This window comes from Equus asinus, chromosome 1 (genome assembly GCF_041296235.1).
Source record: "Equus asinus isolate D_3611 breed Donkey chromosome 1, EquAss-T2T_v2, whole genome shotgun sequence".
NCBI classification, from domain to species: Eukaryota; Metazoa; Chordata; class Mammalia; order Perissodactyla; family Equidae; genus Equus; species Equus asinus.
In genome coordinates, this window is record NC_091790.1 from 202,686,855 (window position 1) to 202,702,562 (window position 15,708).

At 55.7% G+C, this 15,708-nt stretch overlaps 1 protein-coding gene across 1 annotated transcript; it reads right to left on the reverse strand.

The window, feature by feature from the left end:
• Positions 1-1,019: 1,019 nt before the first annotated feature.
• On the reverse strand, positions 1,020-14,309 carry IQCA1L (IQ motif containing with AAA domain 1 like; the record flags this gene model as incomplete). The annotated part of the gene is made up of 18 exons (XM_014829014.3): positions 1,020-1,262; positions 1,825-2,063; positions 2,436-2,613; positions 2,891-2,977; positions 3,410-3,609; positions 4,245-4,352; positions 4,531-4,613; positions 5,350-5,408; positions 5,502-5,585; positions 6,416-6,522; positions 6,920-6,995; positions 7,136-7,261; positions 7,708-7,792; positions 8,258-8,463; positions 9,880-9,951; positions 12,111-12,296; positions 12,618-12,737; positions 13,866-14,309. Coding segments are annotated over 18 exons (2,565 nt in total), but the record flags the coding sequence as incomplete, so codon positions are not given.
• Between the last annotated feature and the right edge of the window lie 1,399 nt (positions 14,310-15,708).

A 15,708-nucleotide genomic window follows, 5' to 3' on the forward strand; every position in this document is an offset into this window, starting at 1 on the left:
TACTTTTGTTTGGGAAAATAAAAAGGAAAAAAGAGAGACAAGAAACTCAAAACCCAGTCCCTAGGCAGGCTGATCCTCCCCTGCCCACCACAGGGCTCATGGCTTGCTCCAGCATGATGGGCTTGCCTTGTCGGCTCTCACTGCCTTTGAGACCTGGCACACAACTGAACGTTTATTCACAGACTCCTTATATCACTTCTTCCAAGATAACCCTGGGGCTTCCAGCCCTCTGCTCCCCAAGTTCCCCGACATCAGCCTCCCATAACTTATCTCCCCAGCAAGGGGTCCCACAGATGGACTTCCACCGAGGGGCAGGAGGCTTCGTCCCACTCAGCCGCCTGAGGGACAGGCTCTGGGTCAGAGGAAGGAGTGCAGAGCTTGGGCGGGTGGGGGGCAGGGGTCTCCAGACGAAAGAGATGAAGACCCATCTCTCAGAGATGGCACTGGGTCTACCAGCAGCCCCAGCTCTGGCCACAAACCCTCCCTTTCCCTACACGTGTCCTCCCTTGAGCCCTCTCTCCGCACCCCACCCCACCGCTGCCCAAGAGCCCTCCCCTCCCTGACTGCCCAGACACTTTGCAGGAAAAATCCAACCCAAGAGCAGAGGGGACCTTGGAGATTGCCTGGTCCAACCTCTCCTCACCTTACAGGTAAGGAAACTGAGGCCCAGAGACGGGAAAGGACTGCCCAGACCACATGGGGAGTTAGCACCAATGGGCTAGAACCACGGTCCGTGACTTCCAGACTCTTGTTTTTTCTGTTTCTATACTTACTGTAGACCTGCCTTCTCCCCTCTCTCCTTTCTCCCTCTCTCCTTCTCTTCCTATTTTTCTCCCTTACATACCTCAAGGAGGAGAGAACTGAGAAGCCAGGACAAGAAAATGACAGGAGATGAAAACATGGGTGGGGTCAGAGGACAGAGATCTGGGAGCCAGACGGAGATGGCTATGAGCGGGCAAGAGCTGGGGGGCCAGGGGAGGGTGGGATGTGAGGTGAAGGCTGGGCACAGGCAGGGGGCACAGAGCAAGAGACAAAGAGATGGACAAAGAGAGCTGGTCCCCTAGCCATCTGGGCATTTATGCCTCTGCCCCTGGTCCCTTTGCCCGTGGGGCACTGCCCAGTCCCACCGCTAATCTTGGGCACCCCGGCCCCAGCCATCACTTCCTTTTCTTCTTCTCCTTTGCCAGCTTGGCCTCCTCAGCATCCTGGTCCTTGCTAAGTTTCATCCTCTTCTTGCCCAGCGGGGTCTTGAAGTACCAGTCCTGTGTTGGAGGATGAAGAGGAGGAAGGGTAAGTGCATTGGAACTGACCCTCGGCTCTGCCTCTTGACCTCACCCCTTCCCTTTTGATGGATGGGTGTCTTCATTAACCTTTGCTCCTCCAAGGTCCGGGAATCCTGCTGGATAGTTTCCCTCGCTCCCCACCAAATACCCCAGGCCACAGTGTCAGCCATTGTCAGGGGCAAGCCCTCCTCCTCACACTCTGCAGCCCTGCCTCCTGTACTCCCGTAGCCATCCTGTCACCTCTGGGGGTGGGTACTGACTCCAAGGTGGGGGAAGTGAGAGGTAGCTGGTGCCAGAAACAACAACAGGCTCCTAATACAAGGTGGCCCCTTCAGGCTCCCACCCTCAAGGAAACCAGATGAGCCAGTCCTGCCCACATGTCCTTCCCTGTGATTTCTTATTTCCTTCCCAGCTGAACTCCATGGGGTAGCAGGGCGAGGGGTCCAAGGTGTGATGTTGGCCTGGGGCTTCAGAGGGCCAACTCCCTGGCTGGTGCTGGCCTACAACCCTGCCTCCTGCTTTCTCCCCAGAGAAGCCTCACCTTCAGGGACTCCTCCTCCTCCCTGTACACTGGCTCCAGCTTTGCCAGATGCCCCAGGAACTCTGAGGCCACCAGGGGCCGCTTGGACAGTTGCAGGAGCCGCCGCTGGGTCAGCACCGATCGGATGGCATGGAGAATGTGACCAGGCGTGTAGCCATCAGACACCTTAGCCAGGGCACTGACGTCCAGACTTTGGGCCATCTGGACTCCCTGGGCCTCTATCATCTGCTTCCAGAGCACTGCAGGCATAGGGGGAAGACACGGGGCAGGGAGAGGCAGTGGGCACCTCTCCCTGTATCTGGAACGAGCTTTGCTGCTGAAGAGTGGCTCTACATCCAACACCACCTGTCCTCCTGGGAAGGTAGAGATCATCCTCCCCACTTAACATGAGGAAATGAGACTTCAAGGACCTACGTGGCCTGCACGTGTCCACAGAGCCTGGCCAGGACCCAGGCCACCGGGCTACTTGCCTAGTGGTCCTTCTGGATCACCTGGCCACGGAGGTGAGGGCTCAGAGCAGCAGTGGGGTATGGGAAGAAGGCTGGGTGGGCGTTGGTAGGGGTGGTCCCTGGATCCCTTCTCTGGCCTGTCTCCACGACGCAGGGCCTCACCGTAGCGAGAAGCGTAATCAGGCCGTGGCATGAAGAGGATTCGCTCATAGGTCCGGCACAGCCCTTTTATCTCAGCCAGCTGCGGCCGGTTGGTGGTCCCTATCAGCATCACACGGTCTCCGGGATTCAGCAGTCGCAGGGCCTTGGCCAGATCCTTCTTTATTCGCTTTGGGTCCATCTGCTCAGGGGAGGGAGAGGCAGGGAGGTCTGGACATGGGGCAACTTATCATACGGGATTCTCAGTTCTCGGAGCACATGCCCACACTTAGCTTCACACAGACCTTGACAGGCAGACAGGAGAGGCTGTCAGTCCCGCTTTAAGCATAAGGAAATAAGACAGGAGAAAGACAGGGGCTTTGTCCAAGGCCACACAATGGGTGAGGTTTGGAGTGACTTTAACAAGTCCAAGCCTTCCAGCCTTGCCATGGGCTCATCCTGCCTGCCCCCTCACTCACCTCCTTCTCTTCTTTTGGGACTTTCTTATAGAAATTCTTCTCAGCATTCCCAATCCAGATCACAGAGGGCTGAAGGAGTCGAGCCACCTGGACAGTCAGAGAATAGAAACCGGACATTAGATTTCCCTGGGCAAGGGTCGCCTCCCTGTCTAGTCTAACTCAGCATCAGGGCTGGCCTTGGGCAATGGTGGACCTCAGAGCTCCAGCCTCCACTTCCCAGCCTTTGCACACCCATCACACCTCAGTGTGAACAGAGTCCCTGCCCGCCTTGGGCAGCGGGGCTGCATATTAAGCCTCATCTCTACCATGAAAAGAAACTGCTCTGCTCCCCACTTCACCCACCTCCCCCATCACTGGGGCTTCAGGTATCCACAAGCTCCCAGTAGGGGTTGGTAGGAAGTCCTCACCAGCTCCTGAAATCACGCCAAATAGGCAGATGTGCGACCTCCTAAGCATAAACCCTACCCTGCTCTGTTGTTGGTCTGAGAACTAGAAATGCCAAAGTCAGGGGACGCAGACCTTAAAGACTATATGCACCAACATCTGCGCCCCGGTCTTGCCAGGATATTTGCCCTGCAGGTTGCTAGGTGACAGGTCGAACAGATTGGCGCCAGTTTCTGTGCACACAGCCTTGACCAGCATCTTCTTCCCCATGCCAGAGGGGCCCACCAGGAGGATGGAGCGGATAAGGGGAGCCATGGAGTGTATATCTGGGGAGCCTGAGAGAGAAAACAGGGGCCAGAGGCAGGTGGTAGGCCAGCAGGGGGCCAGGGGTGGAGATGTTGTGCAAGGGGAGGCCAAAGGCCTGGGCCTAGGCAGGATGAGGTTCAGATCCTGGCTGTGCTGCCTTCCCCTCTGTCTGAGCAACGCCCCAGGCCTGCTTTCTGAGAGGGGCAGCCTAGATGACTTGGAGTGGCTTAGCCATCACAGTTATGAAAAGCTGTGTGTGGGTGTCAGGAGGGAGCCCTCTACCCACTTCCATTGCCCTTCCCATCTGCCATGCCATCTGCTTCCACTCCTGGGTCATAAAGGGGTGAAATTAAAGGGCATGTGACCAACCACTTCAGAAAGATTCCCGTCTACTAGGAATGGGACAGACTATGGGATGTCACTTGGGAGTGAGCAATAGGCTAGAAGTATGGGCTTCTCAGCAGGTCAAGGGCCCACATGACTTCTGGGGGGGCCCAGTCTGGGTATGACCTCCTACAGGGCTGGGGGAAGTCCAACACGGGTCCATGGCTCCAGGGACTGGAGGCCCAGGCTGGACATGCCCACCTCAGCCACATTACCCTGTACCCAGGCTCCCGAGAGCCCCCCCTGCCCAGTGCTCTTCCCTCTCCTTAGGGCCCCTCACCAAGCCGGAGAACACCATACAAGGCCATGTTCTGTCGTATGTCAAAAAGGGAAGGCATGGGCAACTTGTTGGCAAAACTCAGAGTGGATCCAAGATAGAGGAAGTCACCTGGGGGGACAGACAGCCACCTGGTGAGTGGCATCCACTTGGGGAAGGCCAAGAGAGGGAAGCCCTCAAGGAGAAGGTTCCCTCAAGAGGGTGAGAGTCGGCCCCGGGAAGGGCTGTGGCTGAGGGGCCTCGGGCACTGTTCCTCATTCCAGGAGTAGGCTCTGGGGAGGGTTCTCACCAACATAGTCTTTCAATGCCACTGTCTCATTCTTCTTTAGAAAGCCAGAGAGGACAAGCTCTTCAAACAGAGATTCCACGGACCTGGCAGGGGATGGCGCAGAGGGGCCCCCAAGGACCAAGGGAAATGGAGACAGAGACGAGTGAGGCAGTGCTGTGGGTATGAGGAGAGGGGGATAAGGGGCCCTTTTTCCCAACATCCTATGGTCAAAATTATCAGTAGTGCCACTGGACAGCCAATATCAGAAGGCGCTGCACCAACCCACTGGCCCAGAAGGCAGTCTGCCCACAGAAGATGCTCTGTAGGTTGGAGGGCTATGGGGAGGACCAGCAATCTCTGTGACACGCCCTCTATCAGTCTGCTCACGGCCCAAAGGTCCACCATCAGGAACCCAGTGATTTGGGTGACACATCGCCCTCGTCCTAGAAACCACACTGAAGATGTACACACTCCTGGGAGGGATGGCCATTAAAGTAGCTAAAATCAGTGTGCTTGTGACTCACTTCACCAGAGAAGTGAGCAGAAAAGGACCACTGACAGGTTCTGTAATGTCCCAGAGTGGAAAGTCCAGGGTCAGATGGCTTTGGTAGGGACAGAGCTGCTTAAGGGAAAGGTTAGAGGGAGGAACAGGACGGATGGAGCACTGAGGACAGAACTCCATTCACATCTTATTCTGCATCATCATTTTCAAAGCACTTTCTTATGCTTCTACTTGATCCTCACAGCTATCTTGTGAGTTTGGCAGGACAGGAGCAGAAGTCAGATCTGTCCTAGACAAAGGCTTGCTCCACCACCACAGTCAGGTGGAGGGTCCGCTACCTGTCTGGGGTCAGATCTTTTTCCTTCTTCTTCTTCCCAGTTTTCTTCCCAGTCTTTTTCTGGTTAGAAACAAGCACATAGACAGTTGTCCTCTGTTCCTTGCCTCTCCACTGTATGCCCACCCTTGTCCCAGCCCTAGCCCCTCATCTTGCCTTTGGAGCCTTCAAGGGTCTAGCCTCCTCCCTGTCTACAGCCAGGCGCAGGTTCTTCAGCTCTTGACGCATCAGCTCATCAACCTGGGGGGACACCAGGGAGTGTAGGGGGCAGCTAGTGACTGAGGAGGACAGGTGGGAGGGGGGAGGATGGAGGCAGGGGAGGAGAGGATGAGGAGAGCCTCAGAGAAGAGTCAGCCAAGCCCAGTGAAGCCAGCACGGGTGGCCACCAACCTTCACACATGTTCTTTTGGAAGCCTCAGCTTTTGCATTTCTCACCCCACCCACCCCACCCACCTCCTGTCCCCACACCCAGGTACACTCAATCCTAATCCATATCCTGTTCAGGCATTAGCCTTGCTCTGAACTGGCATCAGCGTGGGGAGAGGCCCCCAGGATGGAGTCGGTCGGCTTTCAGTTCAAGCCCCAGACCCACCCTTTAAACTCTGTGTGACCTTGAGTAGTTGTATGATCTCTCAGCCTCAGTCTCTCTTGTGTGTAATATTGAGAAAATCATGGTGCCTACCTCAGGGGTTGTTGGAAAGATCACAAGATCTAATGCTTCCAAAGTACATGGCACGGGGTGGGCACATCACAGAAGCCCTTTAAGGTCGCTGAGGATGGTGGGTGTGACCTCGGCTCAGAGCCCCTCCCATTCCCTCACATCCAGGCTGTATCCACACCCCAGGAGAAAGGGAGACCACGGAGATGGGCATGCAGAGAACAGCCGGGACCAGATGGACTGAGACAGAGCTAGGAGTATGGAGGGACGGCAGTGCACAGGGGATGCTACAGTGGACGGGCAGGCTGAGGGCTTGAGGATGCGCGGGAGGAGAGAGGGGACAGAGCCTGAAGCAGCTGGAGGCCCTGATGGAGGAGGAAGCCTGCAGCCAAGCCCTGAGGCAACGGCTCACCTGTAACCGGATCTCCTGCTCCACTTCCTTCCTCTTCTCCACCTGGAGGGTCTCAGAGTCAAAACTCTGATTAGGGTGTGTGCTATCATATTGGTTCTTCCACAGATCTGACCGTGAGAGTTTGACAGATGCGTGGAGGTCAGAGTCCCAGGTGTACACTCATACACACATGTGCATACACATGCACATGGACCAGGAACCTGACCCAGGCTGGTCCCCCCCTCCTCACCCAGCTGCCTGGCACTATTCCTACCCTTACGGCAGACAGAGGCCTGATCCCAAGGCTTGTGACCACAGGATTCAGACCCAAACACATAACACCCTCCATCCAGAGAATTACACCCCATGCCCCTCTCCCCATTTGGCATTATCCTCTTGGCTTACAACGCCCACACTGCTACCTTATGATCCACATGGCCCATGTCTACTTTCCCCATGACCAAGGTCAGTCACCCTAAGCCCCACAAGGCCTGGACACTCTTCCCCAGCCTTCTCCCGTCTTACTTATGTACTCCTCGTGTCCGGCATTGATCACAGGTATAAATTTGGATGGCAACACTTTCAGCATTGTATCTGCTTCCTAGAATAGAAACAGCCCTTGACCTTGACCCCTTCACCTCCACCCATCACAAACTCCGGCTCTAATTCTCAACCGATCAGCCTCCCACCACGAATTCCCTCAGACGTTGTCCCCGCCCAATTGGTCCACATGTGCCTTACCCCCCTCCTGTTCTTTTCTGCCTTCCCTTTCTTCTTCTTCTCTTTTTTCTCCTTTTCTTTTTCTTTATTTTTCTCTTGGTCCTTTTTTTTGCTGTCCTGGGCCTGTGCCTCCAGTTCCATTTTCACCTGTGACCAAGGATGAAAGACGTTTCAGAGACCAAGGGGATTTCATAGGAGCAGGAGAACCCAGGGCCTGGAGCTGGTGTGGACCCAGGATTCCCGAGGTCTAAGGTCACTAGTGGGATCCAGATAGCCGAGACTCCAGAGACCCCACTGGGGTCCAGGAAGAAAGGGACACCAGGTGCCAGAGTGCTGCTCTCCTGTCCCATGGGGATCTGGAGCCATGATAGTCTCACCAGACAGTTTTCCTCTCCCTGGCCACGGATGTCTTCTCCAGACACAGGTACCCCTCCTCCCCATGCAGTCTTGCTAGCTACATAAAATTCCTCGGCCACATCTGCCTCAACTGAGGCTGATCTCTCCCTGCACCCCACTGCCACCTTTGGTTTACACTCAGTGCTCTCTGTAAGCACAGACTCCAGGAAAATCTCCTGTCCCCACCTCCAGGGTACCTGTTCTGGAGTCTTGTCTGCAAAGATCAGGTAGGATCCACCTAAGGACTCATCTGGATAATCAGGGAATCGGCCAGTAAGGGCACTAAATGAACATAAGATGGTCAGAAATATGGACCGGTGAGTGGGTGGAGGGAGGGGTGGACGAACGGACGGATGGACAGATGGATGGATGGGTAGATGGATGACAGAAGGATCGAGGGAAGAATGGGGAAACACGAAGGACCAGGGAGATAGAGGGAGAGAGGGAAGGAGCAGATAGTTACAGAATAGAAAGGACAGATTACTCGGGGGGCATTCATGGATGCTTTTCCCATCTTATTCTGGCATTTCTCTTCCATGTGGGGAAATGGGGAGTCATGTATGGAGATGGTCCTGTAGGTTGGGGACCCCAGATTTAAGCCAAGTGTGTTAGCAGTGTGTCAGGTAGATGGAGGTAGATGGAGAAAAGAGCCCAGTCTGGACCAGAAGACAGAACAGGTGTGGAGGACCCTGGGGTGAGGAGGGAAAGGGGTTGAGGGTTTGGTCAGCCGAGGCTGGGGACACTGACTGGCACTCGATAAACCACTGTCGGATTTGCTCCTTCATTTTCTCCTTCATGTCGGGCCCCTCCATCTCTTTGAGAGAATCGTGGGTCTTTGTGATGGCCAACTGGAACTCTTGCTCCTTCTCTACCTGGTGGAGCCTCCGGACATCCTCCCAGAGGCAGGCCTGGGACAGGAGGCCCAAGTGCTCCACGTGGTTGCGCAAGGGGAGCTGGGGAAGTGGGAGAGACCGAGGGACTCAGGAGTGGGAGTGGAATGACCCAGCCCCCGGCCTCAGGCACACACACCTGCCCCCGACTCATTCCCCAACACAGCCACACACACAAGGCCTCACATACACACCCACACGGAACAGCGGGCATGCCTGCATCAGGAGAAATTGTGTTTGGAGCCGAAACTCATCTGTGTAAATTACTCTGATAATGAGTTTGCTAGATGCATCCGTGCTGGCCCCCCCGCTCACTCCCCCCAGTGCACCCTCCTCTGTGAGCCTCCGGCCCCAGCCCCCACACATACCCCCACCCCAGCGGCCTGTGTTGGCAGCCGCTCTCGCAGCCACTTTCCCGCCTCATTGGCTCCCAAATGTATTTTAAATATCACTCTGCGCAGAGACAATTACTGAAAACGCTGAGCTCACACTGTTGATGGGCCCGGGCGGCCAGCCTCATTCCTCACCCACCGCCGTGCCATGTCCCCCTGCCCCCACCCCACCAAGGCCCGACCTGGCTTCCCTCTGTCTGCTCTCACTTCCTGGGGGTCCAGCTCTCCAGTGGGGTCCCCCACTCCCATGCAGTGGCCCTTGGCCACTCCCTGCTTCTGAAGCCCCCAAACCTCCTGGTGTAGCCAACCTAGCCCTTGTCTCCAATCTCTCTGCTCCCCCCCAGCCCAGCCCCCTCCCTTTATCACCCAGGCCTCCACAGGTCTGCCCACTGCAAAGTCCCTTCCCAGGGATCATGACCCTCCTCCTGACTTCTTTTCCTGAGTCGGTGGAGACTAGGGGGATGAAAGAACCATCAGAGAGCAGAGGACAGATGAGAAGCCGAGAGCGGGCCTGTTCACCCCGCCTGTACACACACTCCAGGGGCTCTGCCCCTCTTACCACCCACACAAGCACACTCTCACTCATGTTGCGTAGTTCACACTTAGCCCTCTTCCCTGCACAGCAGAGGAGAAGCCAGTCTGGGGCCTCCAAAGCAAGCGGGGAGCCTTTGGCCCAAAATGCTCTGATGTGAGGGGGGTGGCTCCCACTGGCCTTATGGCCTCCCCTTTTGCTGGGCCCACCCTTGCAGCCTCTCTTTCCAACTAGGGGTGCGGACGTGGGGTCCACGATGCTCTGTGCTACTATCCCTCACCCCGCCCCACATTTGAGACTTCCAACAGCTCTAGGAGATGGAGAGGTGGGAAGGGACGTGGTTGGCTGTGGCTTTCCAGTCCTTCCCCCTCTTTCTCAGCCAAACCCTGAAGGATCCCTCAACCAGGATCCCCCGGCCCCAGCCTTGCCCCACTCACGTCCACCACAGTCCTGAGCAGAGGGAGTGAGGGGCTGTTCAGGGCTGCACTCTAGGGACAGGGCAGAGGGATGAAGAAGAGAGGAGGGGCCCCATGCGGTGGCCAGAAAGGGACTCACCATGCCAATGAACTCCATCTCTCTTTGCCGGTCCTGCTGAGTGCGCATCCTCTGCAGGTAGCCTTTCCACACCTGGGGGGACAGATGGGCCCAGACCCTCCCCACACTGCCTTTCTGAGGGATGTGGTTCTCAGGCTCAGCCCCAGGAGGAGCAGCAGCCTCTGTCTCCAGGAAGGTCTGGCTAGGGGAGATTTGTGGGGGAGAGGTGGGGGAGGAGTGCTGGGGAGGGCACCTCCAGGACAGCAGCTCATGGGCAACTGCCACCCTGAGCAGGAACAGCCCAGAACAGAGCGGGGCGGGGGTGCACCCAAGTCGCCCAGCTCCCAGGCTTTGTTCCCTCAGGCGTCCCCAGGAATTCCTCCTCATCTCCAGCGTCTCATCTGCTGTACCTTTGGAGGCACAGATGAGAGTTTAAGTATCGCCTCCTCCAAGCAGGTCTCCTGACTCATGCTCAGAATTCCCAGAGCCTTTGGAGTAAGCACTTGATCCCACCCAGGCACATAGATGTCAGCACTGTAAGGACCACGGAGCTCCCCTAATTAATTCCTACATTTTCGACACAAGGAAACTGGGGCCAGTGATAGGACATGGCCTCTTCCAGGCCCAAGAGCCAGTCAGTGTAGAGCTGAGACCAGGGCTAGGTTCCTGACTCCTCGCTCAGTGCTCTTCTCTCAGGTTGCTGGCCACTCTCAGGTGCGTGGACAGCCCAGTATCAGTGGGGTGGAGGGCAAGGCTCTGGCAGAGGGAGGCAGGGCCAGCACCCTGCGAGGTCCTTTCCATTCCCTCACAGTGCCTCAGTGAGCAGGCTCTGGGCCCGGGGTTCTTGTCCCAGCTCCGTCCTCCAGCTCCTGTGGCTAGCACAGGAAAGGCCCACGATGACTAAGTGCTTAACACAGTCTTTCCTTTTATTAGTGCAGGAGAGAACTCAAAGACTGCAACACAGTATTTCCATACCCTTGATGTCTGGCAACAGGGACAAAATAATTTGCTTTGGCTCTCAGGGAGGAAGTGGGGCTCTACCCTTGGGTCCAACCCTCCTTCTCAAAAGGGTTCCTTTTGTGAGCCCTGCGGGCAAGGACCTCCTCCTCATCCATGGGGCAGCCGCACATTGCTACAGTCACCCAAAGGCGGGGGCTCAGATTGGGATGCTATGCATACTACTCCATAATTCAAAATCTATCCCGTTTGGAGAAGACATATCTTCTCAGACTTGATGTATGTTTGTTAGTTGGTGGGTTTGCTTTTGGTTTTTGGTAGGAAGAGGTTCTAAGTTTCCTCTAAGTTTCTTGCTTTTGGGCGAGCATACGGAAGTTTTTGAGGCATTGGGACTTGAGAAAGAGAAGACGGAAGAGAAGACTGATTCAAGAGAGAAAGATTTAGCCCCATGCCATCAGTTCTGGGCCCGTTTCCGAAAGAAAAGGTGGCAAGAGACTCCCTGTTACAGGGCAAGGCCAGTGGGTCTCAGGAACAGTGAGGCTGCAGGAGGAAAGTGGTCCCTGGAATTTTCTTAGGGGCCCTCCAGTCTCACCTGGCTGGTACCCACTACCGCCTGGAGTGGGCCTGTGTTAGCAGCATCTCAGAGAGTGATGGAGAGGCCACACCACACACTGGGGCTCCAGCAAGGGCTGAGAGGGGTGGAATGGCCGTCGAGAGCAGAGGAGAGCATGACCACCAGAACAGCAGGCAGCACGGAGAAACCTCGGGAGGGGCTGGGTTTTGAGCAGTGAGGCAGGATGGGATGGGATTATGTCATTTCCACGTTAAAGTGTGTCCCCAGACGGCACAGACCTTGAGGACACCTGGATCACATCAGTTCTCAAACACTATTTTGATGATCATGTTTCCTGTTGCCTCAGCTGCCAGGAGGCTCAGGACACATTTTAGTGACTCATTTTTAACATGAGTTAAAATAAGTCTAAAGAGTTTCTGGAATGATCATCTACTCTGTTCTGCTGCTTCATTATGGATCTTTCTCCCCTAATTTTAATGATCCTTCCATTTCTGGGGTTTTTATGGTATCCCACTTCAAATCCTTTTGAGAGTAGAGAAGTGGAATAAATAATAACAAATAAGATACATGGCTATTGAGTGATTAAGGTCCCTAGTTTAGGATCTAGTTGTGAGGCAACAGAACCCAAGCACCAGCATCTCTGTCATCAATTGCTGAGCCAGGCAGTCTTCCTGGAAGAGGTGACTGTACTGTGATCCCCCTCCTGGGCGCCAGGGGTTACCTTCTGTATGGCGATGGCTGCTTGGTCCTGACTGAACTTGTGCCGCCCGTCCTCCCGAATCCTCCAATCCCGCTCCTCCTCTTTCCGAATCTCTCGCATGAAGTTGGCTCGGAGCCGGCCTTGCCTGGCCCGCTCGGCCCTTTGCAGTAAGATTACGGCCTCAGTCCGGTGCATTTCTGGAAAGCTCTGGCCAGAGCAGGGGCAAAGGAGCAGGAGGAGATGAGAGAAGACTTGCATCCAGGTAGGCAGCTGGGAGACCAACCACTAAAAGACGTGCTGGGGCCTGGTCCTCCCGGGGCATCTGGGTGCCGAGCTCTGTCCCTCTGCCTTGATGTTAGAAGGCTACAAGGAGCACAAGAGCAGCTTTGAAGGGGGCCGGGGATAACCCCCAGAGCACTCTGACGTGAGTGTAGGGCAGGGCAGTGCCTCTCTGCATCCTGGGGGTGGCAACTCTGTTCCAGGAGCCAGGGTATGGGAGGGGTCTGGGAGGGTACCTCTCGGACTTACCTCCTCGGAGGACAGTCGCTCCATTCTGGACAGGATCTCTGCCAGCATCAGCCCTCGCTCCTTCAGAATACTGGACTGCTCCAGCAGGAAGTACTTAGGGATTGGGACCTCCAGCTCTGCCTTCAGGGCAATACGGGGAAAGGAGGGTCAGGAATCAAAAGCTGGGCCACGGGGCTGATCCATTACCGTTGTCAGCTGCTTACATAGACCCTGGCACTGTTTTCCTCCATTCTAGAGCCCTGAGGTGGGAAATTTACAGGTTATCGGCAGATTCCCAAGGGTCATCCCTCTCTTCTCCTGCCCTCACCATGTGCCAGAGTTGAGACCATGGGCAGTGGTCTCAAACCTGGCTGTGCATCAGAATCAACCGGGAAGCTCTTAAAATGCAGACTTCTAGGCCCTCCCCAGATGACCACACCAGAACGGCAGAGCCTGGAGAATCTGTTTTTTTCTTCAAGTCCACTGCTGTGTCTGATGCAGACTGGGCTAGAGAACTTTGAGACATGGAGCAGTGAACCATGACCTTGGGGCAGACTGGAAGCCAGAGCAGAAACTCTGTGCTCCAGAACCTGTCAGTGTATACAGATCACTGAGGGTCTTGTTAAAACACATGCAGATGAGTGGGTTTGGCGTGTGGCCAGAGATTCTGCATTTCTTTTCTTTTTTTTTTTTTTTTGAGGAAGGTTAGCCCTGAGCTAACTACTGCCAATCCTGCTCTTTTTGGTGAGTAAGACTGGCCCTGAGCTAACATCCATGCCCATCTTCCTCTACTTTATATGTGGGACGCCTGCCACAGCATGGCTTTTGCCAAGCGGTGCCATGTCCGCACCGGGATCCGAACCGGCGAACCCCGGGCCGAGGAGAAGAGGAACGTGCGAATCCAACCGCGGTGCCACGGGACAGGCCCCGAGATTCTGCATTTCTAACAACTCCTAGGTGATGCTGATGCTGCTGGTCCATGGACCACACCTTGAGGAGCAAGCCTCTAGAGGACTCTTCACCAATCTCCCGAGGTTTGTGCATCTTCCCAGCCACGAGTGGCCTCTAACTTGACTCTCCAGTTACCTCTCAACTACTTGCTCACACCTCCGGGTTCCCGAAGCCCTTCTCCCAAGACCAAATCCCCTCCCCTGATCGGCCCTGGCCTCTTTTCCTTGCTGATGTCCCAACGGAGGCGTCCGCCGGAAGTCAAGGCCGACTCCCACCCACAGCTGGCGTGGGCGTGGCTCCGCTCAGAGGCCTGCGCACCGGCGTGAGCTTGAGGTCCTGCAGCACTTGGTCCAGGCAGTGGCTCTCACACAGGTCGGTGCGCACCAGATCGTCCTTGAGTTCCAGCACGCGCCCTGCCACGCTGTCCAACAGGCGCCGGAGCAGCCGCCTCTTTTGCGGCTGCACCATCTGGTCATAGAGGGTGTCGAACCGGCGCAGCAGCCCCAGGTAGTACAGGTATAGCCGTGAGAGCCTGTACTGGAAGGACTGCCGCTCCCGGTCGGGCACGGGTTCGAGCAAGGGCTGCTCTTGGTCCAGCAGCTCTTGTAGGGTCAAGTGAGAGGAGTCCCAGAGGCGTTGGTAAGCCCTGGAGAGGAAGAAGTGTGCACCAGGGTGCTCTGAGGAGTGGGGACAGCCAATGGGGGGTGATGGGCGCTGCTGAGCGTTGAGGAGTGTGAACTCGGGGCTCCAGAAGGTGTAACGTTAAGGTTCCCCATGGTGTCAAAGTGAAATTCGGTGAGGTGAGGGGTCCTCCGGGGGAATGAGATGGTAGTTACAGTGCACACACTGGGGCTTAGAGAATGTGTGAGAGTGGGTCACTGCAGGAAGGGCGTCCGCTAATGGATTAGTAAGGAGAATGAAGAACGGGCATGGCCTTTAGCGGCTCCCTGTAAGGAGGAGGGCTTCTGGAGTCGGCACTTGATCCCTCCAGGGTGAGGGTGCAGCCCAGGGATGCTGCAGTGGTCTGGGATGGTGGGTGGGAAGTGGGGGTGAGGGATGACTGTAGAGAAGGGTCCATTCACTAGAGCAGAGCCCTGGTGCTGGAATTAACAGTCCTAGGGAAGCCTGAAGAGCAAAAGCTGACCACAGGCGGGAGCAGCCGGGGTGGCTGCGTGAATGGCTGGGGCCCAGCACAGAACCTCCTTCTCCCCACCAGTCCTTCTCCCCACCCTTCAGCCCCAGCCTGACAGGACCAGGGAGGCATTTTGCTCTTTGCTGTCCCTGCCTTGGGGGCTCTGCTCCAGCTCCTCACTCACCCCTCAGACATGATGCCCACTCTTCACGCTGCCCTTTGTGAGCTGGTCATGGGATCCCCAGAACCTCTGTGGATCCACCCTCCAAAGCCAGAACAGCCTGGCTTTAAGAGTTCTGTCCCATTGTCCCAACGTTCTAAGGCTGAGAGAGGAGGGGGGTGCAGGTGCAGGATTGGGGACACAATCAGAGGACGTCCTGGAGGCAGCATGCTGGGAGAGGGTGGAAGCCTTGGAAGGTTAGGGCAGAGTGTGGGGTCAGCTGTGGCTACCTTTCTGGTGAGGATGAAATAAAAGCATGGTCTCTATTTGAAGTCACCCGGTAACTGTGAGGCTCTGGTGAACGTGGGTCCTAAAGGCGTTGCTCCAACTGCACTTCTCAGTGGGAAGAGCCCTATATTCCTTAATTCAGACCCAGCCTCCTTTATCCTTGTATACAGCTGTCCTGGAGGCAGCAGTGAGGTGAGGGGAGAAGGGCCTGGAGTTGGGGTCAGAAGGCCTGGGCTCATGCTCTGAGGTCGCTAATTCCCCTTGAAGTGAGCACAAGCAGACCTGAATCCCTGGGCCTGATGGTGATTCACATAGTTTGTGCGAACTATACCGTGTGGGAATGACATGAGAAAGTGTAGCAGTTAGACTCAGTGGTGACTAGGGCTCATTCCGAGCCATCTGTGGGTTTCCCAATCACTGCTACAGGCTCAGGAGACCATTCTTTAAAAAATATAGAACATTATATCCAGACTCTGGTCAGCTGAGGGTAACCTTTATGGCTCAGTGTTAACTCAGGACTTATGAGTAAATAAATATATAAGGCACAGGGCAAAGGAAAAGGGGGAGAAGGGAGGCAGCTG